Consider the following 22,228-nt stretch of genomic DNA (forward strand, 5'->3'; position numbering starts at 1 on the left):
GGCATACTTTTTATATTAATTTTGAAAAAATGTTGGGGTCACAGTCTGCTGCTATTTGGTGTTAAGCTTTTTAATTTGTTTCTTGGGATCTTTGGTGTGGGTTTAACACCTGCTTTTTTTCCTCCTTTTCAACATCCCTGTATCCATCCCTTCATTCCTCCACCTCTCTAGGGGCTCACAGTCTGTCCTGCACACCCTCTCAAACTGACTCACTGCTGGCCATGTTCGATCCTCTCTCCTCTGGAGAAGGTAATGTCACTTCCCAGCATGCACTGCTATAGGATGCAGTACTTACACATGTAAGAGCTAGAAAGCAGAGCCATTATTGTGGCTAATGACAAGAGCTCTCTGAACAGCATGTTCGTTGTGAAATAAACTGAACGTGCGCCAGATTTCTATTCTCTTAAAGGAATAGTTCACCTAAGAATGCAAATTCATTTAGTCACCCTCATGTTGTTCCAAACCTTTTTGACTTCCTTCCATGAAAATACAAAAGGTTTGGCAGAATTTTAGCGCAAGTAACCATTCAGTGACAGTAAATTGCAACTGAGGCTAACATTCTGCTGATCGCCTCTGTTCCATTAAAGAAAGAATGTCATACAGGTTTGGAACGACAGGAGGTGTAAATGATAACAGAATTTATTTTTTGGGTGAACCATCTCTTTAATACTCCTATTTAATGGATTTGTACATTAGTGTTTAAATCATTTAATTTGTGTGTATCTAATTCTGTGTGTCTTCAATGGAATTTTTTTTAAGGAACTTTTTGGAGCTCCTTAAATGTATTGGAGAGACATTGTAAGAATGTGTGTGGGAGTGTGTGTGTGTGGGGAAGGTGAGGGGATGACAGGTTGCTAGACCTCACTGCAGACGTTTTGGCTCAGTGGCCAGTCCCTACTGAGCTAGTGGCACAGGGCTGGCATTGGAATGCATTCAGTAGAGATGCTGTACCCTTGGAACAGGTGGCCTAATTTCACCTGAGGTCTGTCTCACTCTGACAGCTCTCTCAAGCTCTCACACACACACACACACACACACACACACACACATTAACTACTGCTAGCTCTGCCTCTTTCTTGACTTTGTGTTTGTGGTATCGTAGTTTTATGAATGTCAGTTGAACATAAGTCATGTCATGACCCTGGCATCTAGTTTTGTTTTCAAGAATCAGGGGCTGCATTGCAAAAACTTAAGTAAAAATAAAAAGTCAAGGCTAAAGAATTCATTAATTGGCTTAGTCAACATGAAATCAAAAGTATCCTATTTAGATTAATAAATATTCCTAGTCTCGTTGTGCATGAAAAGGAACAGAAAAACAGGCAGGGAAAATCTTGTTAACCAATAGTCATATAGCTATTTGGGCATTGTTTTATGCTAAGGTTGAGGTAGGCTTTTCAAAACACATAAAAAAAAAGCAGCATTATCATTGGGAAATGTCAAGATGTCTCCATTCTTGAGCTCCTGCCCCCACATTCCTCCCACCATCAAGGTTTTTTTTTTATTATCCTTCTCCATTGTCTTTGCAGGCTCTTCTACTGGAACCATTGTGCGGCCCAAGGTACACTATCCCCGTCCCCCTCACCCTCCACCTGACCCACCCATTCCAGAGGCCAGCATACCAGGCCACCAGGAGCCTCGCCCACCCCTCTTTGCCCCCCATCTGACCCAGAGTGACCTGGAGCATCCCAAGCAGAGGCATTCTTACACTGAAAGGCTGGTGAGGAGCCGCAGCACAGATGTGGTGTCTTCTGGCCGCAGACCCAACAGCGATCCCGGACTGAACCGCAGGACCATGATGGAGGAGAGAGACCCCGCCGGGGCATTCTCCACAGGGCCTACCTCTTCTCCTAGCAAGGACTCACTCAAAGGAGAGGTGAGAAGTAGTGGTCAACCACTTTGGGTTTTTCAATGGCCGATACTGATATATTCATAGTGTAATGTAGTAAACATTATTTAATATATATATATATATATATATATATATATATATATATATATATATATATATATATGTATATATATATACACAGCTGCCTGTATACTGTGGAACTGACACAAGGGGAGGAAATACTTATCTTAATTGGCCAAGTGAACAGGGTTATGGACTTATGCAATAATCTCAACATTTCCAAACATTGGCTGATTATCAATCCTGTAAGGATGGGTTTATAAGTCTAGTATCTATTCTGTGTAGGCATTCTATTTTCTAACTGTTATTCTAACTGGATGTAAATGTGCACAAACACAAAGTCTGGCATCCTTTAGAAATGTCAACTTTTTTTGAAAAGGAGTGGAACTTGGCTCTTATCTAATGGGGACTTAAATTGTTGGAGTATTGACATGGAGTGTGCTTAATTTATTTTCTGTGTGTTCAGTCTGAGGACAGGAAGGACAGTGATGATGAGAAGTCTGATAGGAACAGACCCTGGTGGAAGAAGCGCTTTGTTCCTGCTATTCCTAAAGGTGAAATTATTCCCTGACTGTTTTTGAAACAAGCTTCCTTTCATCCAGTTGGCCTGTCTAGTCATTACAAGTCAGAGGCATCCCAACTTAAAAGGGTGAAGCACCATATAGATGTATATACCACAAATACAGATATTATAGCAGATTTATATTTAATTTTATTTGTAATCAGGCTACTGAAATCAGGTATCAAAAAAAGTAAATGTATCTGCTTCAAATATTAGCCTAATCAGACCAAAGCTGATCATTTTGAAAAAGCTATATCAGCTAAGCAATATCAGTTAAGCTAATATTGGACAATATGATCACCAATACATAAGAGTTCTTTAAAACTGTGTTTCCCAACCATTTTTCTGCCACGGCACACTTTTTATGACTAAAAAGTCCCACGGCACACCTCTATCCCACATAACCATCACCGATAGTTTTTCTTTTTAAGAACTTGTCCATGTTTTCTGTCTTCTTAGTAGCATGTCTACTCGTAATGTTTGAAATTCGGCTATACAAAAAACGCAAGTTACGTAGGTATGCTGTATAATGAGATCACCGGTCCTAATTAAAATACTCTGTTAATGAGATTTCTTTCACGGTTTCTTTTTATCAGGAGCTTGCTGATTGAAATAAAGTCATCTGAAGACAAACAAAGCCTTTTTCTACAATCCGAGAGCATTAGAAACGATTTTACACAGAAGGAAAGTTCTGTCGTATCAATAGTTTTAACTGTGTTATTTGCGACAAGATAATAGTAACCAAAGGTAAACGTAAAACCATGATTTGCAAAAATTCGTGCACCATTCCTTTTGGTTATACTTGGATTTAATTTAAGCACAAATATGAAGTTTAGTACAGTTATTTTTTTAGTAGAGTTATTTTGGTGGAGTAGGCTACCTGTATTATTCAGCTTTAGATGTAGGCAACGTCCTTCCCATCGGTGTCTCTGTTTGCATGTTGATAGCAGACATTCAGAAGAAGATCCGTTTAGTTGTCTTGTCCATGTGAATGCGCTTTAAAGCCACACACGGCAAAGTTAAAAAATCTTGTTTTAGCACAGCGTTTGATTGTCAAGTAGATCTTTCAACCTAGAAGTCCTTGGTTTCACTAGACATGCGCTTAGAGAGTTACGAAATTCACATATCCACTATCGTGTGCATACACAATTATAACTGATGCTATGTTGCTATGCAAGAATGACGAAAAAACATAGACCATGATGGAAATTTTACAACTCGAATGGCATTCGAATTTTATTTGAAGAGCAGAGTAATGTGGTTGTGAATAATGTGGGGAAATTGTTTTAACATGACCATTTTCTCCAAATGTGTAAAAGCTTAATGAACACTCAGTTTTCATTGATCATGTGAGTTGTAACACCTTTTCCTGATTAGTCAACTTCAGGTAGATTGCCAAATCGACTCGTATTCTCAATCACAAATTCAAGCCGACAGCGGCCAAATTGCTTTTTTAATTATTGGGAGGTCCTGAGCTGCTCGTAAACCACTCGGCTCCGCTTGTAATTCCTCTCACACGATGCAAGCTGCAACCACACGAGCACCAACAATTTTCATGCTAACACTCCCGACTGGAAAAAATCAGTTGGGAGCTCCCACGACAGCCGATAATCACACCATGTACACCCGCCTTTACAATCAGGACCCGTATTCAAAAGAAATCCTAAGGCTAAAAGTAACTTTTAATGTGGAAACTCCTAATTTTAGGACTTGTAAGATTTTTATCTAAGAGTAATTCTTGAAGCATTTTAATACTAAATGTAGCTCCTAAACCCACAACATGGGTCCTGAGGACTTCTAAATCCCTAAGAGTGACACAAATGATCCAAAGCATGCCTGTTGTCTTCAATCCACATTAATAATAATAATAATGTTTTAGAATATAATTTTGACATACAACTTTTCAAAAGGTATCATCAGTATCTCAGTTGAGTCGATGTATATTAATAATGTAACATTTTAATATTATAAACATTTATTATATCATAAACATTATAAAATTAACATTGACCTTTCAAAAATGTAGCATCTGAATCGCAAGGGTGTTTTCATTATTGCAAAGTTAGTCAGAGACACCGTTAATTCTCCCATGAACCGAAACAACCCAAATATACATTTTGACAACTCTTCACTGTCTGGCCACTGGCAAAATGGAACGGTGTAGCCCGGATGAACTGAGTTTCTGTCATCCGTCAACAGAATCATCTATCAAACTACAGTGAGGAAAATAAGTATTTGAACACCCTGCTATGTTGCAAGTTCTCCATGTCCACTGTGAGAGACATAATCTAAAAAAAAAAAAATCCAGAAATCACAATGTATGATTTTTTAACTATTTATTTGTATGATACAGCTGCAAATAAGTATATGAAAACCTGAGAAAATCAATGTTAATATTTGGTACAGTAGCCTTTGTTTGCAATTACAGAGGTCAAACGTTTCCTGTAGTTTTTCACCAGGTTTGCACACACTGCAGGAGGGATTTTGGCCCACTCCTCCACACAGATCTTCTCTAGGTCAGTCAGGTTTCTGGGCTGTCGCTGAGAAACACGGAGTTTGAGCTCCCTCCAAAGATTCTCTATTGGGTTTAGGTCTGGAGACTGGCTAGGCCACGCCAGAACCTTGATATGCTTCTTACAGAGCCACTCCTTGGTTATCCTGGCTGTGTGCTTCGGGTCATTGTCATGTTGGAAGACCCAGCCTCGACCCATCTTCAATGCTCTAACTGAGGGAAGGAGGTTGTTCCCCAAAATCTTGCAATACATGGCCCCGGTCATCCTCTCCTTAATACAGTGCAGTCGCCCTGTCCCATGTGCAGAAAACACCCCCAAAGCATGATGCTACCACCCCCATGCTTCACAGTAGGGATGGTGTTTTTTGGGATGGTACTCATCATTCTTCTTCCTCCAAACACGGTTAGTGGAATTATGACCAAAAAGTTCTATTTTGGTCTCATCTGACCACATGACTTTCTCCCATGACTCCTGTGGATCATCCAAATGGTCATTGGCAAACTTAAGACGGGCCTTGACATGTGCTGGTTTAAGCAGGGGAACCTTCCGTGCCATGCATGATTTCAAACCATGACGTCTTAGTGTATTACCAACATTAACCTTGGAAACGGTGGTCCCAGCTCTTTTCAGGTCATTGACCAGCTCCTCTCGTGTAGTTCTGGGCTGATTTCTCACCTTTCTTAGTATCATTGAGACCCCACGAGGTGAGATCTTGCATGGAGGCCCAGTCCGAGGGAGATTGACAGTCATGTTTAGCTTCCATTTTCTAATGATTGCTCCAACAGTGGACCTTTTTTCACCAAGCTGCTTGGCAATTTCCCCGTAGCCCTTTCCAGCCTTGTGGAGGTGTACAATTTTGTCTCTAGTGTCTTTGGACAGCTCTTTGGTCTTGGCCATGTTAGTAGTTGGATTCTTACTGATTGTATGGCGTGGACAGGTGTCTTTATGCAGCTAACGACCTCAAACAGGTGCATCTAATTTAGGATAATAAATGGAGTGGAGGTGGACATTTTAAAGGCAGACTAACAAGTCTTTGAGGGTCAGAATTCTAGCTGATAGACAGGTGTTCAAATACTTATTTGCAGCTGTATCATACAAATAAATAGTTAAAAAATCATATATTGTGATTTCTGGATTTTTTTTTTTAGATTATGTCTCTCACAGTGGACTTGCACCTACGATGACAATTTCAGACCCCTCCATGATTTCCAAGTGGGAGAACTTGCAAAATAGCAGGGTGTTCAAATAATTATTTTCCTCACTGTATATATGCCCTCTAAAGACCACACATTCTCTGACAATTTAAAGTGTTTGTATTCTCATGGATGTATGCTCACTGCAGAGAAAAAAAAGGTGGCATTCACTGCCATCACGGGACTACGTGGTGTAGTTGGTACTTTAGATGGGATACACTAGTATAATACCACAAATACAGGATGAAGAAATATAATCAACCGAAAAACTCTTGTCTGTCTATCTAATTATATTTGTTCTGTCTGTCTGTCTTATATTTGTTATTTATACTGTATTATATTATTAAAACTTTGCTGAAAGTTTCTTTTAGCATCTTTATAAAAAGCTCCCACTCTTACACAAGTCCTACTCTTTGCTAAGAATTTTTTGACAATTAAGTCAAAGCTTAAGACTTTTCTTAGGATAATTTCTGAGAAGTTTTATGCATACGGCCCCAGATCTGTCCAAATTTAACTTGCAGTTAAACAGTCTAAAAAAAATGGATTTGGGGAAAAAAATCAGTGTGAACAAAGCCTTAGAGTGCAAAGCAACAAGAAATATTTGAAACCTGTCAAACTTTATAAAGAGATATTGAGTGTTTCATTATTTCTGTTTATTCACAAATATGTACCTTAATGCTTCTGAGCATCCAGAGACCTCAGTACTTTAATTTTAATTCACATTCACAAAGGGGGGCAAAGCAGCACATGGAGCTGCTTTGAGTGATTGAGGATTACTATTGCTTACTTAACTGATATTACTTCTTTCACACCCACATTCAAAACTTTACCAGTAAGGATCTTTCTGACTTTCTAATGCTAATTAGCAGTTAACATTTAGCATGGCTTGGGAGAGAGATTGTGTTTGTGAAGCCCAACCCTGTCTGTGTTCCTCACACAGTGCTCTATTGGACTGCAGAGGGTGAACTCCCAGGTAACCAGCTCTTCAAGCTCTCTCCCACTCAGTCTAGCACAGTAAACTAGCTGCTAGAGTCCTGTAGACCCGTCCTTACCCCACTGCGTGACCGCTTGAGACCTGTAGAGCTTCAACACCTCATTCACGCTTCCATTTTGGGTTTCCATGGTTTATTTTTGCAGTGGTCCAAACAAACTGCTGAGCTTTTGTTATAGGATCATTCTTGCTACATAGGCAAGTCGTTTGACTCACATAAGAGGAAACTTGCTTAAATATGCATTGATTAAAAAAACAAATCATATTTTGCTGTTATAGTCTTGGTGTCTTACAAAGTCAAATCTTATCTGCCTACTTGTACATTGAACCTAACTTCACACATACAACCATGCAAACACATGACATCCTGCAACACAGAGTTCCACATTTGTGCGCTTGCTCTGTAGTGACATGCTTGTGATAGCACCCCATTACTGAATATGTACACTGGCAGCCAAAAGTTTGGAATAATGTAGTATTTTGCTGTTTTGGAAGGAAATTGGTACTTCAGTTCACCAAAGTAGCATTCAACTGAGCACAAAGTACAGTCAGGACATTACTGATGTAAAAATCAGCACCATCACTATTTGAAAAAAGTAATTTTTGATCAAATCTAGACAGATCCCATTTCTAGCAGTCATCACTCCAACACCTTATCCTTGAGTATTCATTCTAAATTGATCATTTGGAACTAGAAAATCACGTGCCATTATATCAAACACAGCTGAAAGCTATTTGGTTCATTAAATGAAGCTTAACATTGTCTTTTTGTTTGTTTTAGATTTGCCACAATGTACAATAGACTGGCATGTCTTATGGTCAATATTAGGACAAAAATGGCAAAAAAGAAACCACTTTCTCTAGAAACTTGTCAGTCAATCATTGTTTTTATGAATGAAGGCTATACAATGCTTGAAATTGCCAAAAAAATTAAGATTTCCTACAAAGGTGTACACTACAGTCTTCAAAGACAAAGGACAACTGGCTCTAACAAGGACACAAAGAGATGTGGAAGCCCAGATATACAACTCAACAAGAGGATAAGTACATCAGAGTCTCTAGTTTGAGAAATAGATGCCTCACATGTCCTCAGCTGACAGCTTCATTGAATTATACCTGCTCAACACCAGTTTCATGTATAACAGTAAAGAGAAGTCTCAGGGGTGCAGGCCTTATGGGAAGAATTGCAAAGAAAAAGCCACTTTTAAAACAGAAATACAAATGGAAAAGTTAGAGTAGGCAAAGAAACACTGACTTTGGACAACATATAATTGAAAAAGAGTGTTATGCATCTTAACCCCATTGAGCTTTTGTGGGATCAGCTAGACTGTAAGGTGCATGAGATGTGCTCGACAAGACAGCCACATCTGTGGCAAGTGCTACAGGAAGCATGGGGTGAAATGTCACCTGAGTATCTGGACAAACTGACAGCTAGAATGCCAAGGATCTGCAAAGCTGTCATTGCTGCACATAGAGGATTTTTTGATATGAACTCTTTGAAGTAATTTAAGAAGTTCTGAAAAGTTGTAATAGTATTTTTTCACTTTATTAATGTCCTGACTATACATTGTTATCAGTTGAATGGCACTTTGGTGAATAAAAGTACTATTTTCTTTCCATAAGAGCAAAATCTGTACATTATTCCAAACATTTGGCTGCCAGTGTAGAAGTGGCTTATGTGATGATTGGAGCAAATGCATTCACAGTATGTAGGTTAATTTGTTGTGGTGGAATGGATAGAGTCCATGTCTTCAGGTTTGGTTTTTCGTAGGAACATTGATGCAGCGGTATGGCGGTTTTTGAAATAACTGCCTTTGTTCATCTCTGCAGTGCCAATTGGAGGTCTAAGAAAGCGGGACAAGCCAGAGAAAGACGAGCAAGGAGCGGAGAGGATCTCTCAAGGTCAGCTATCATTAGTCTTGATCACACACTCATACACCCACTGCAATTGTTAAGCGAGCATCATTGTGGGATGGCTGCTGTTACTTTGATTCAGGTTGACTGTGTGTTTATGTTTGTTTGAATCAGGTTTGTCAGATGAGCCATCAATGCTCAGGCAAAGCTCCAAGACCCAGTCAGCAGAGGCAATAATGGACAAGTACATCAGGTACATGGAGAAACGGCCCATTCCTAGTGATGTAGTAGCTGCAGGACCCTATGTTGGACAAGGTTTGTCATACACTAAAATTCATACTTAAAACCACAAAGTTAAAAGCAATAAAACTTTAAAAATGAATAATTTTGTAAACTGTTGTTTTATTAACTGTTTTTCTAAAAATATATATAAATATTACTTAAAAATGTCCCCTTTTTTTTTAAGCATATACACTAAAGTTTAATTGTTCTGTTATTGTTAAAATGTTTTGCTATGTGTTCTTAAAGAGCCATGCAGGGAAGGAGAGAGTGAGCATGACTCTCCAAAAGATGAAGCTCTGCAAAACATCTCTGCAGATGACATGCCAGACTCAGCCAGTCAGACGGCCCCACCTCAGGACAAGACATTCTCCTTCAGGTCTCTTAAGACACACACACACTTCTGTTTTTCATGATCTTCAGCTTTTGGTGAATCTCCCTGGAGTAACCTTGTCTTAAGTGCCTTTGATGCAATGGGCACAATGCTTAGGGCTTGCTCCTTTGTGGGAATCAAACCAACAACCTTGTTGTTCACTTTACCATACCACAATCAGAACATTGAGTGAACTATATTACATGTGTGTGTGTGTATTTATATCTATTTCTCATATACAGTTGGTCAGTTTTCATACACTTAGGTTGAGGTAATTAAAACCCTTTTTTTTTTTTTTAAATATAGTTTTGGCAAGTCGTTTAGGACCTCTACTTTGTGCATGACATGAGTAATTTTTCCAACAATTGTTTACAGACAGATTGTTTGACTTTTAATTGACTATCACAATTCCAGTGGGCCAGAAGTTTACATACACTTAAGTTAACTGTGCCTTTTAAACAGCTTGGAAAATTCCAGAAAATTATGTCAAGCCTTTAGACAATTAGCTACTGATAGGTGTAGTACTGAATTGGAGGTGTACCTGTGGATATATTTTAAGGCCAACCTTCAGATTCAGTGGCTCTTTGCTTGACATCATGGGAAAATCTAAAGAAATCAGCCAGGACCTCAGATAAAAATTGTGGACCTCCACAAGTTTGGTTCATACTCGGGAGCAATTTCCAAATGCCTGAAGGTACCACGTTCATCTGTATAAACCATAGTACGCAAGTGTAAACACCATAGGACCAAGCAGGCATCATACTGCTTAGTAGAGGTCGACCAGTATTGTTTTTTTCAGGCCGATGCCGATCTTTTGAAATCTGGGTCGGCCGATTAATGCTGCCGATTCATTTGGCCGATATGTGCTTGTTTTTAACCTCTTATTTGAACCTTTCATTTGAAAGATAAAATGTAACACAAATAATTACTTAAGATAGACAAAATTTCTCAACAAATACATTTATTGAACACTTGACCAATCTGCACTTGTACACTTAAATTTAAAATGTATAATGTATAAACATATTGTATAAATAATGTATAACAAATATATTAAATAAACAAAGCAGGTGTTACAAACTGCTGTTGCAGATCCAAATGCTTTAATTAAGGGGCAATCCAGACACGTAATCCAATATTCAGAGCATCCAAGAGAAGCACAGGCATAACTAGGGATGGGTATCGTTAAGGTTTTAATGGTATTACTATCTTACCGATACTGCTTATCGATCCGGTACTTCAACGGTATTCTTAACGGTTCATATATATATATAATATATTAAACAAAGATAAATGTTATATAGGCACAGTGATTTATTTTCAGGAAGGTCTACTAACATTACTGTTCAGGTGTTGTCTAAAAATAAATCTAATAAAGTAATCAATTGAAAAATAACACTGCATAGTTTATCATAGATAGATTAATGCTTATTAATGCAGAAGTTATTAATTCAAGAGCTGTAAGTGATTTTCTCTTTGCCTTTTGTTGTTTGATTCGCAGTAATGGCTCAATCGTCAGCATTTTCATTAGACTGCTTCCCCTTTAAGACCGAGTTCAGATCTAATAGGCTCCTGATGCGCCATATTTTCTCTCAACTATTTCCATAACTACGTCCATTTAAGACATAAACTGTGTTTAAGTGAATCTCCAAGCCGGTCGTTTTGACATTTTTGTGTATATTTGATCGTTTAGACGCGCACATGAAACCCAAAGTAGCCTATACTTTGCTTATCTCGTTGGTCTGTTTCGGAGCGTGCGCCGCCTTGGGAACGGTATCTCTTGCGCTCTTTTTATTATTAAACGCGTCCCGCAATTTAGCAACAGTAGCTAGACTGCATTTTACAATAATCACCGATCGTGCTGATTCTGACGTTAAGTTTGAGTTTTAGGGAGAAATGTCAGTGCACCGCTGTGAAGGGAAGGAAGTTGTGCTAGACAGAATGCGGCTTATGTATAAATATTCTTTTTATAATCTTTGGAAGGCGAAATCTAAAATAAAATCAGACTAATATCACAGATCTAAACCAGGCTATGTTTGAATGTTTAGTTCTGTCACTCATTAAGCAGGGCTTGTGTTGTGCTCGCTGTGCGCGAGATCTCTCTCTCTCTCTCTCTCTCTCTCTCTCTCTCTGACTGCGAATAGTTAAATTGCATCACAGACAAATGGTTTCATAGAATTATTATATATAGAAATGGCTGGCGAGATAAAATAACTTTCTCTTTATAGCAATAATAAATGTATTTTCTTAATTTCTCCAGTACCGACAGCAGAACCGATAACGTCCGAGCTTACCAAAGCCAGTCCTTCAATAGCCTATAGTGCCTTGGTATCTTTTTTTTATTACTTATTTCTCTGCATTGAGTGACAACCCTCTCAAATATAAGACACACAAACAGAACAAATAAAAGTCTCAGATTCACTGTCTGTAATTGCAAAATTCTTGCTTACTTATTGTGACATGATAGCCACCCTTCTGCTGTGATAATGCAACTTCAACTACGCTATCAATATCCAAAGTAGCCGGACGTCATGTTGTGTTTTTTCTCGAAGTTAGCAGTAACATATCAAAAGTTAAATAAAAAATTTATTCCTTACAGTTTTCTCCAAGGAACTTGGCTCCTTCCTTAGGCACAGGATGAGGTCTGCTCACTCTGCTGGAAAATGACTCTAGGGGCAGCATGCATCAAACACGTGTTCCACAACAACACTAGGCTGCCCACAGATGCGCCTGCCTAATAATCGGCTTGATATACTTGGATATTGGCCGATGCCGATTATGTTAAAAAATGCAAAAAAAAATCGGCCGACCGATTAATCGGTCGACCTCTACTGCTTAGGTAGACAAGTATCTATTTCCACAGTAAAATTTGTCTTATATCGCCATAACCTGAAAAGCTGCTCATTGAGTAAGAAGCCACTGCAAAGCCAGACTACAGTTTACATGAGCAAATGGGTACAAAGGTCTAATTTTTTTGAGAGCTGTCCTCTGGTATGATGAAACACAAATTTAACTGTTTGGCCATAATGACCATCGTTATGTTTGGAGGAAAAAGAGTGAGGCTTGCAAGCCAAAGAACACATCCTAACCGTGAATCGTGGGGGTGGCAGCATCATGGTGTGGGGTTGCATTGCTGCATGAGGGACTGGTGCATTTCACAAAATAGATGGCATCGTGAGGAAGGAACATTATGTGGATATATTGAAGCAACATCTCAAGACATCAGCCAGGAAGTTAAAGCTGGGTCGCAAATGGTCCAAAGTTGTGACAAAATGGCTTAAGGAGCAGAAAGTCAAAGCCCTGACCAATCTAAAAATTAGTGGGCATGACTGAAAAAGCATGTGTGACCAAGGAGGCCTACATACCTGACTCTGAGTTACACCAGTTCAGTCTAAAGGAATGGGCCAAAATTCCAGCAACTTTTGAGAAGCTCTTGGAAGGCTACCCAAAACGTTTGTCCCAAGTTAAACAATTTAAAGGCAATGCTACTAAATACTAAAGGAGTATGTTAACTTCTGACCCACTGGGAATGTGATGAAAGCTGAAATAAATCATTCTCTCTACTATTATTCTGACATTTCACATTCTTAAAATAAAGTAGTGATTCTAACTGTCCTAAGACAGGGAATGTTTTCTACAATCAAATGTCAGGAATGAATGAAAAACTGACTTTAAATGTATTTGTCTAAAATTTATGTAAACTTCTGGCTTCAACTGTTCATAAGATGTCCTGTTCTTTTATTCTCTGCAGTGATATAAAGAAGAAATTACGACTGGCACTATGCTCAGCAGATTCAGTCGTTTTTCCAATCATTCCTCCTGCAACAACACGCAACGGCCTCCCAGACCATGCAGACCCTGAAGGTTTCTACCATCTAAACCTGCCACCTTAACACTAGAAAATGTATTTGTATTTTTTGACCACTAGGTGGTGCTGTCACCAAACCTTTTGAGGACCTTCAGGACCTGGCCCCAATGACACATACCAAATATCTTAATGATACGCCAATGCGTTTGTAATATGCAGCAATTAAAGTATAATTCTAAATGGCCGACATAGGACAATTTGGTATCATGTGACTCTGTATGCCCTATAGAATAAAACGATACAATCATCGTTTTAACAATTCAGAAGTTATCAAAAATAGCTATTTTTCAGGTGGTCTCCTGACCACTAGGTAGCACTGTGCCGAAATGCTACATGTCCCCTCAGGTCACTTGAAAGCGAAACTTTGACCTGTTGGTGGTGCTAGAGGGTTTAAGTGAAAGACCCCAAATTTGGTTGTTACATTTGAGAGTGTCCTATATATGGTTCTATGGGCTGCCATAGACTTTCGCCAGAAGAATAGTAATAATAAGAATATTAACACTTTGCATCTTCAGTGCTTCGCCCCAAAAAATGCTATTCAAATAATTTTTGTATGGAAAGTATGTCACTTTGCAAGGCATGTCAATTTGCCCTAATTATTTCATTTCAACTACCAGTATACAAAAGTCCATGGTATCCTTTCCATTTAAAATTAACCTTATTCTGAACAGATGTTTTTGTGGCTGTGTACATATGGGATAAAAGTAGCTGTTATGCAGGTTCTGAGGTTGCAAAACGCTGTGCATTTATGTCTGGCCCCTGTCTCCTCGCTCTCCTCAGACAACGAGATCGTGTGCTTTCTGAAGGTGCAGCTGGCGGAGGCCATTAACCTGCAGGATAAGAACCAGATGGCTCAGATCCAGGAGACTACGCGCTGTGTCAGCCACCTCGACCCCCGCACCTGCAGAAAACTGCTCACTGCCATGGCAGAGGACTACAGGTACTCATTACTTTCTTTTTCTCTCTCTCTTAAAGTCTCACTTACTCTGTCTCATTGTCTCTCTTTTACTCCGTTCTCGCACTCACAACCATGAATTATTTAAAAGAAAACGTCACACAAAAATAAAACTCCTCTGGGAGATTTTACTTCTGATTCCTATACAAATGTTTCCCCATTTTTATTTTTTTTTTTAATTCCAAGCTCCAAATGGACAAAAAAAAGTACCATAACATTTTTATAAAAGTAGACTATATGGCTTATACGCTACATTCAAAGTCTTCTAAAGACATATGATAACTGTTTGGAACAAACTGAACTCAAAGTGGTTTGTCATAGATAATTTGGGAATAATTTTTTGGGTGAAATATTCCTTTAATAAAAGCTTGACATATTTTTGGGCATGATTACATAATGAAAGTTGTGATGGGCTTGTTTTTTAGGAAGCGGGCTCCATACATTGCTTATCTTACTCGTTGCCGACAAGGCCTGCAGACTTCTCAGGCTCATCTGGAGAGACTCCTGCAGAGAGTGCTAAGAGACAAAGAAGTGGCGAACCGTTATTTCACTACCGTCTGCGTCCGACTGCTGCTGGAACACATGGAGTCCAAGATGCTTGACTTCATCAAAGGTCTGTGTGCTCTATAAATCTCCTTGAATAACAAAACTGCTTATAGATTCTTTTGATTTACTGTTGCTTGAATAATCTTATACATTTCAGTGCATTATTTATAGTTTTCTCAGATCAGAGATGGATGTTTGTCTCAGTAGAGCCTGGTTTTCTCTTTGGTTCCCTGCAGCATTTCAGGGTTGCACAGCAGCTGACGATAAGACTGCAGCGGTGGAGGATTTCCTGCGTTACTTATACGGAGCTATGGCCCACGATGCCATTTGGCAGTTCGCCAGCGAGGAGCAGCTCCAGGACGCCCAGATGGCCATCGAACGCAGCGTCATGAATCGCATTTTCAAACTGGCATTCTATCCCAATCAGGATGGGGACATCCTCAGAGACGAGTGAGAGAACACTTATAGCCTGACTGCCTTTATTTATTCATCTCTTTTTGATCCTTGCACTGTATCATAACCAGTTTAATATAACCAGGTGACATGGTAAAGCATGAATTAATTGTATCTCTCCATGTAAATCTGAATTCATAAATGGATCGCTATGACTCTAAATTCTGATTGTATAAGCTAAATTTAAAGCCATTGTAAAATGTTGATTAAAGCACAATGTATGTTATTGCATCAGGTTGCTCGGCAACCACATTGCTTGACATTTTCTTGGTCACTTGCCCTGCATCTGAAATCTGAATGTATGTACTGCATTAGATGAAGGATGCACTTTCTAGCTAGTAAAAAATATGTTCTTTAGGTTTGCAGGTGAGTAGTATGAATACATTTCTGGACATACTTCATCTGAAAATGTAGGAATTGTCTTGTGACCCGAATTGTTGATGTAGTAACAACAACTGCAGAAATAATCGACTCTGGTTTTTGTTAAAGCTTTACTATGTAACTTTTGGCCCTCTAGCAGTTGAATCATAGAACTGCGAGTTACTTGCACTGTTTTGGTAATTACGTCAGGGCTCTGCTCTTTTGCGTGGATGAATCTGATGGTTTGAGGAGAACCGGTGTAACCATGGTTACAGGTGATCAACCTATCAGAGCAAATGTCACTAACAACAACAAAACTCGCCCCCTCCCCTAATAAATTAAGAAATAAATATGTATTATTTTTGGGTAAGTAGCATGTCTTCTGCTGTTGTTTTGACTTATTTAAAACAATGGTTTCAAAACAAATAACGTAACAATTTGTGTTTTATTATTACTGTTAGGGCGCTGTCGCATTCCCTTTTTGCTTGCAGACTCTTCTCGGTTTGAGGTCTCTTGATTTTGAAAACGGCGATTTCCACCAGAGGGTTGCCTTTTTGAATGATCCATGGTCAATGTTGCTCATTTGTTGTGGCTACAAGCTTTCAGCTTCAAACTACTACCACACCTGTCACCACACAAACTGTATACATGTGCTGTAGTAGCTAGCTGGACCTTCTTTTCTTTATTTATGGACATGACACAAACGGGCACAGATGACTGTTGGAAGTGTACAATTTCCCGCCAAATCCGTCCTTACAGCTCTAAAAAGCAGTGTCTGCAGTGTTTTTCTTTTTCTTCTTTAAGTCAAGCTTTTTGAATATGATGTCTCCTCAGCTCCTTTTATTGGGTAGTAAAGTGTCCAGTTGATTTGCAGGATCTTACCAGAAATGGTAGATCCCCTGGGTATTCCTGCCTACTTTTTTATTAGTATTGAGAGTTCGGACATCCTTATCCATTGGCATACTGTGTATAGTAAGGAATTATGCATTTTAGAATGCAGCTTCAGTTTCTATTTGCATTGCAGTGCGCAATGTTCTGTTCCCACCACTTCTTCCACTCTACATACCTTTTATATTAAATATCAAATACTGTATTTTCTGATTGCTGCTTAACACAACATTTGTGCTTTCAGTAAGGACAGAAAAAAACTACTAAGATAGTGATGTTGTACCTGGTTTGGATGAAGTGACTTAAATGTCTTATTTTATGATGTCTTCTCTGTTCCAGGCTTTTCTTGGAGCACATTCAACGTCTATCCAAAGTGGTGACAGCCAATCACAAGGCATTGCAGATCCCAGAGGTGACTCACTACGCTTCAGAATATGCTAAAAAATAAAGCAAAAAAATAAAAGCAATCTGATTTGTTTGTTTGTATGTGCAGGTGTATCTAAAGGAGGCGCCATGGCCCTCCGCACAAGCCGAGGTCAGGACGATCAATGCTTACAAGACCCCTCGAGATAAAGTGCAGTGTATCCTGCGCATGTGCTCCACTATTATGAACCTGCTCAGCCTGGCCAATGAGGATGCTGTACCTGGGGCTGACGACTTTGTCCCTGTGCTTGTTTTTGTTCTAATTAAAGTAAGTTAAGATCCACAAACGTAAAGTCATTTTTATTTGTATTGCGCTTTTCACGCATTGTTTCAAAGCAGCTTTATAGAAAATGAAACCAATATCTATTAGAGTCATCATTGTGTATTTTGATTGAAATATCATTGTAAATTGTGTAAAAATAAGTACATAATAATTGTATTTATTACATATATAGATGTTGGTTATTTGGAGAAAAATAAGCTTAGAATGATCATGGTGCAAATGATTTGCGTAGGTACCAAAACCATTGATCTCTTCCCATAATCTGGTATTTTATTAAATCAATTAAATTATCAAATCAATTATGGAATCTCAATTACAGTATATCAACAACACAATGTCTTTTATCACTCAGCCTTTAAGCTTCAGTGGAAAAACTACTTGTCTATTAAAACAGAAGAAAAACTATTCATCTAGCATGTTTACATAGACAAGCAATTAAAAAAAGTGTGAAGCAAAAATGTTGGCGAAAGCAAAGTTTTGTTCTTGTGTGTCTGTGCATGACTCTTTCTCTTCTATTTCACTTCACTTTTCCATACTTGTTTGTTTTTTCACATGTGTACCCACCCACACCAGATTCTCTCAACTAGTAAGCGCACTTGGATTTGTAAGCATCCACATTGTGGGTGGTCAGATGTTATTTTGAATGTTAATTCTCACTCTTTCCCTCCCTCCAGGCGAACCCACCCTGCCTTCTGTCCACCATTCAGTACATCAATAATTTCTATGCCAGCAGGCTGAGTGGGGAGGAGTGCTATTGGTGGATGCAGTTCACTGCTGCTGTGGAATTCATTAAAACCATTGACGATCGCAAGTGAAGCAGAACAGCCACCTGTATGGGCAGACTGTAGGAAGGAGATGGCGAAAGCGAGAGAGAGAGGACACGGAGTGGACAAATACTCTCCCCTTCACCTAGACCACAAATAAAGGTGTTGCCTCAGTCTGTATAACTGTATATAGAGGCAGAAACACTTCAAGTTTAAAAACGATCAAATATTTGATATGATCATGGCAGGTTTTACTGTGGGGTATTAATTGAAAAAAGAAATTATAATAATAATACAGCCTAGTGGAAATGGCTGATGGCGACTTTGCCTCTACTGATCTCTATTATAACCTGCATCACTTTTTCTGTAGTACTGGGGGAGGTGCTGGGACTTTGAATACAATTTTATATAAAATATTAAGCAAGTAATTAGCTCTGTTATAAGATACCTATCATATGAAAAAGGGACCATGAACTACCTGCAATGATCATGTTTGTATCAGGACACTCCAGAGGGGAATCGATGATTCTAGCCTCCTTGTGTAAACCGTGCAATCTTAACCCCATTCAAAGCTAATTGTCAGAGGATTCATATCAAAGAACGCATCACTATAGATGCTACCAATGTATCAATGTTACAGTATATCAAATAATCATGCCATTATTTTAATAGGGCAGCTTGTTCTATGAATGTAAACAGGTGTTGTCATTTATTGTACATTTCTTTACTACGTTTCCCAGACAATTTGGAAATAAGGGCCCACATATTTATAATAAATAAAAAAAATGTATTTATTACTTAACTCCTGTATTTAATCTTTTTGTTTTTGTATTTACAGTCTTGTCTGATTAATTTGTAGGACAGAAGGCAGTTCAATGCACAGTTTGGTTGATAAGAAGTTGTAGTAATACATGCACATAAAACTCACGAAGAGCTGCTAAAACAGGGTGTCTTCACATTAGCTGATTGTTTTTCGGTGTTGTAAGTTAGTGCCTTGCAGAGGTTTGGAGTATATAACACTGATTCTTTTAGTTTTGGTAGATTTTCTGCCACATCTTGAATTTCCTGTCTTCCTTGAGTTTGAGGAACTCTGACCAGTCAAAGGCAAGCCATGCAAAACAACAGTACTGTAGCACATAAATTAGAAAGATTACCCATTAATTGACATTTAGAACATGGATTGCTTTTGTTGAATTTGTGAAAATTACAAGATTGTGAAAATCTTGACTGCTTGTTTTCACAATATAGTCTGTTGTATGTGATCATACCAATTGATATGAGATGTATGATGAAGACTTCAAGTATTTAAATGCGTTTCATTTGAATTTGTGGTCTTTATCATTAGTGATGTTGTCCCAAGGAAATGTTTGTTTTTATTTTGCTCGTTGCTGATGTTAAATTCCATGTATTGTTTCAGAATCCTTTCTTTACTAGTTTGATTCAAAGCCATGTTCCATTTTGCAATGGAAATCCCAAGGACAAATACTAGTTAGGATGGCTATTCCCTTGCCTATAACAGAACGTCTCCCAAATTTACAGTAGTGCCTCTCATTGGTTAGTTTAGGGTATATATTGTAGTTGATATCAAAGAATATTGAACACTGTGGCATGCTCCTCATCAGTGCTGAGAACGGATGGGTAATAGTTTAGGTAGTGTATTATGAATTGATGTAGTTGAGAAAAATCGATCTGATTTGATATTTGGCGTGCTGCGGGCTACCTCGTGTCATTTCCATAAAAGCTAGCTCATGTCCTTCAGTCTCTGTGTTTATAACTGTCTTTGCGATTGCATACATCAAACCGCAGTATAGAAAATAATGCTTTGCTTTGTTGCAGTTAATCTAATGATATCTTTATTAACTTTCCATTAACCTTTGCACATAGAACTGGGGTGAAAGAACTGTACCCTTGATATTTTGATACTGTATTGTCTAAGACTTTCCCCTTTAAATCTCTGTTTTAATAACTGATCACGTGTGCTCATTAAGATGCCATGAAAATGTTCTACAGGAGGGCTGAATGTTGATTTTGGTCCTAAAAATAGTAGATGCACTTAGAACAATTAGTTCTACCTCCTGCCATGCTAGTATAGAAGGCATGACTAAAATGTTGTAATGCCTTATTTTTCTCCTAGCTTTGTAGCCATTAGAGCTGTGTACATATTTTATTCCTGTCCATCTGATTTAAATGGTGCATGAACTCTGTATGCTGATCACCAGTTGTTATGGCCATGTAAAATCTCTGCTCTTGCACAAACCGAACCCAAGCATCAGCTGCAAGAATCTGTTTATTTCCAGTGCACTTTAAACATTTATATTCTATATCAATTGTTATAACTGACTATCTTCATGTTACTAAATCCAATATAAACATGTATCACCCTTTCAACATTTTCTGTATATGGAATTAGCTAGTATTGATTTATAACTTTAATGTTACAAATGGTTCAGGCTGAAGTGTTTTCCAACATTATTTGGGTGCTCTGTTTAATTGCATTGGTTGGATATTTTAAATTAGCAGCAATTTTGCATCTGCATCTTCCTGAGATTAGTTTCCAAAGGAATCAAAGACTATATTTTCAAATATTCATGACATGTACTTTTACTGATAATTCTTTTGTGTAAAGTCTGTCCTAACAAATATATGCAGCTTGAGGTTTGACTAACCTGTGACAAATAATTTGAAGAGTTAATTCTAATTTATTTACTCCTATTTTCTTAAAAATGTGTTTATCTCAAAATTGAATGGTTGGTATTTTGCATACAGTTTTGTGCATTTTAAACCGGAAGAAACAAAGTTGACAGAGTTACTGTCAACCTGAACCATCGGCCATATTCAAACCCATAAGGCTAACCTAATGTTTAAGGCCTCAGATGGAACTCTTTTATTTGAACATATGATTTGGGTAAAATTCACTACGATTGATTTGAAAACGGTATTGTGCAAAACCAACTTGCGTATCCTCACCAATGCTCCACATAAATGATGTGTTGGAATAAACAGGGTTTTGCGGGGACTGAAATTTCTAAGACTCAGACAGAACTAGCTTAATGTTAATGTTTGCACAGATGTGTTGATTGGGAGCAAGGCATTATACTCTTTGAATCTATATTGAGCTTTATAATCCCTAGCATATAATGTTGGTCCTCTATTTTGAGTGCAGAGCATGCTCATGAGAATTATGGGTGATGCTTTCGATTTGTGAGCTTACATTGTCAGGCTCCTGTTGGGAAAGTATGTTGTGTGTTATGTGATTTAAAATCAATCTGTGCATATTTCTTTACAAATTTATTAAAAGAGACTTTTGCCGTGAACATGCAACGTCTGATTTTAAGTCAAATGGGTCTGTTCTATTACAATCCTGTGCACGTCTAAGCATGCCAAGCATGATCTAATTCACCATTTTCATTTTCTGAATCAAATTTTTATTGTGTTAGCCTACACAAAAGCTCATTGCAAAGCCAAGGTCAGACTGTGGATTGACTTACTCCACGATCGATAACCACAAACAAAACTCGCCATGCAGTGCTACTGATGAAAAGTTCAATCAACAAGGAACATACATAACTGTTTTTTAAAAGCCAAGCCTTCTCATAAAATCTCGCCTGACTGATCCCTACGTAGTGGGATGTCTGACGTGACCGCAACAGCGAGCTCGTCATATGGCTTGCGTTATGACGAAACTAGGGCCACCACAAATAGCAAAGCCCTCTACACTCGCCACACATTTAATTACCACTGACAACTGTATAGCGGATTTGTAATTGGAGATTTTCTCAGTGAAATAGACTCTCTCCTCAACCCTTACCACTCCAGTGCTCTAATTGTAATCTTTCCATCAGAGCAAAAGAACTCAGCAGGGTGCCTTTGCTTCTCTTAATGATATCTCAGATTGTTCAGTTAAATTCAAATTTGGCCAGAAAAAGGATAATTAGTTGCATTAATAACCCAAAACGACTTGCATGGTTGGAAGATGAAATGGCTTTTGTTTAGGTGAGATGAACGGGTATAGAC

General features: G+C 38.4%; 1 protein-coding gene across 6 annotated transcripts in view; it reads left to right on the forward strand.

The window, feature by feature from the left end:
* Positions 1-21,521, forward strand: part of LOC127631166 (GTPase-activating protein and VPS9 domain-containing protein 1-like) — a 63,164-nt gene extending 41,643 nt beyond the window's left edge. For 3 of the 6 annotated variants that reach the window (XM_052109177.1, XM_052109180.1, XM_052109181.1), the window contains 14 exons: positions 172-249; positions 1,527-1,873; positions 2,376-2,463; positions 7,118-7,150; positions 8,999-9,070; positions 9,197-9,337; positions 9,551-9,680; positions 13,426-13,538; positions 14,323-14,482; positions 14,923-15,110; positions 15,280-15,493; positions 17,084-17,156; positions 17,238-17,435; positions 18,125-21,521. In XM_052109177.1, coding sequence (XP_051965137.1) covers positions 172-249; positions 1,527-1,873; positions 2,376-2,463; positions 7,118-7,150; positions 8,999-9,070; positions 9,197-9,337; positions 9,551-9,680; positions 13,426-13,538; positions 14,323-14,482; positions 14,923-15,110; positions 15,280-15,493; positions 17,084-17,156; positions 17,238-17,435; positions 18,125-18,265 — 1,976 coding nt within the window. In that variant the 3' untranslated portion in view covers positions 18,266-21,521. The remainder of the gene's footprint in view (positions 1-171; positions 250-1,526; positions 1,874-2,375; positions 2,464-7,117; positions 7,151-8,998; positions 9,071-9,196; positions 9,338-9,550; positions 9,681-13,425; positions 13,539-14,322; positions 14,483-14,922; positions 15,111-15,279; positions 15,494-17,083; positions 17,157-17,237; positions 17,436-18,124) is intronic. The other 3 variants (XM_052109179.1, XM_052109183.1, XM_052109182.1) reach the window with 2 other exon arrangements.
* Positions 21,522-22,228: the final 707 nt, after the last annotated feature.

Source organism: Xyrauchen texanus, chromosome 37 (genome assembly GCF_025860055.1).
Source record: "Xyrauchen texanus isolate HMW12.3.18 chromosome 37, RBS_HiC_50CHRs, whole genome shotgun sequence".
Lineage (NCBI taxonomy): Eukaryota > Metazoa > Chordata > Actinopteri > Cypriniformes > Catostomidae > Xyrauchen > Xyrauchen texanus.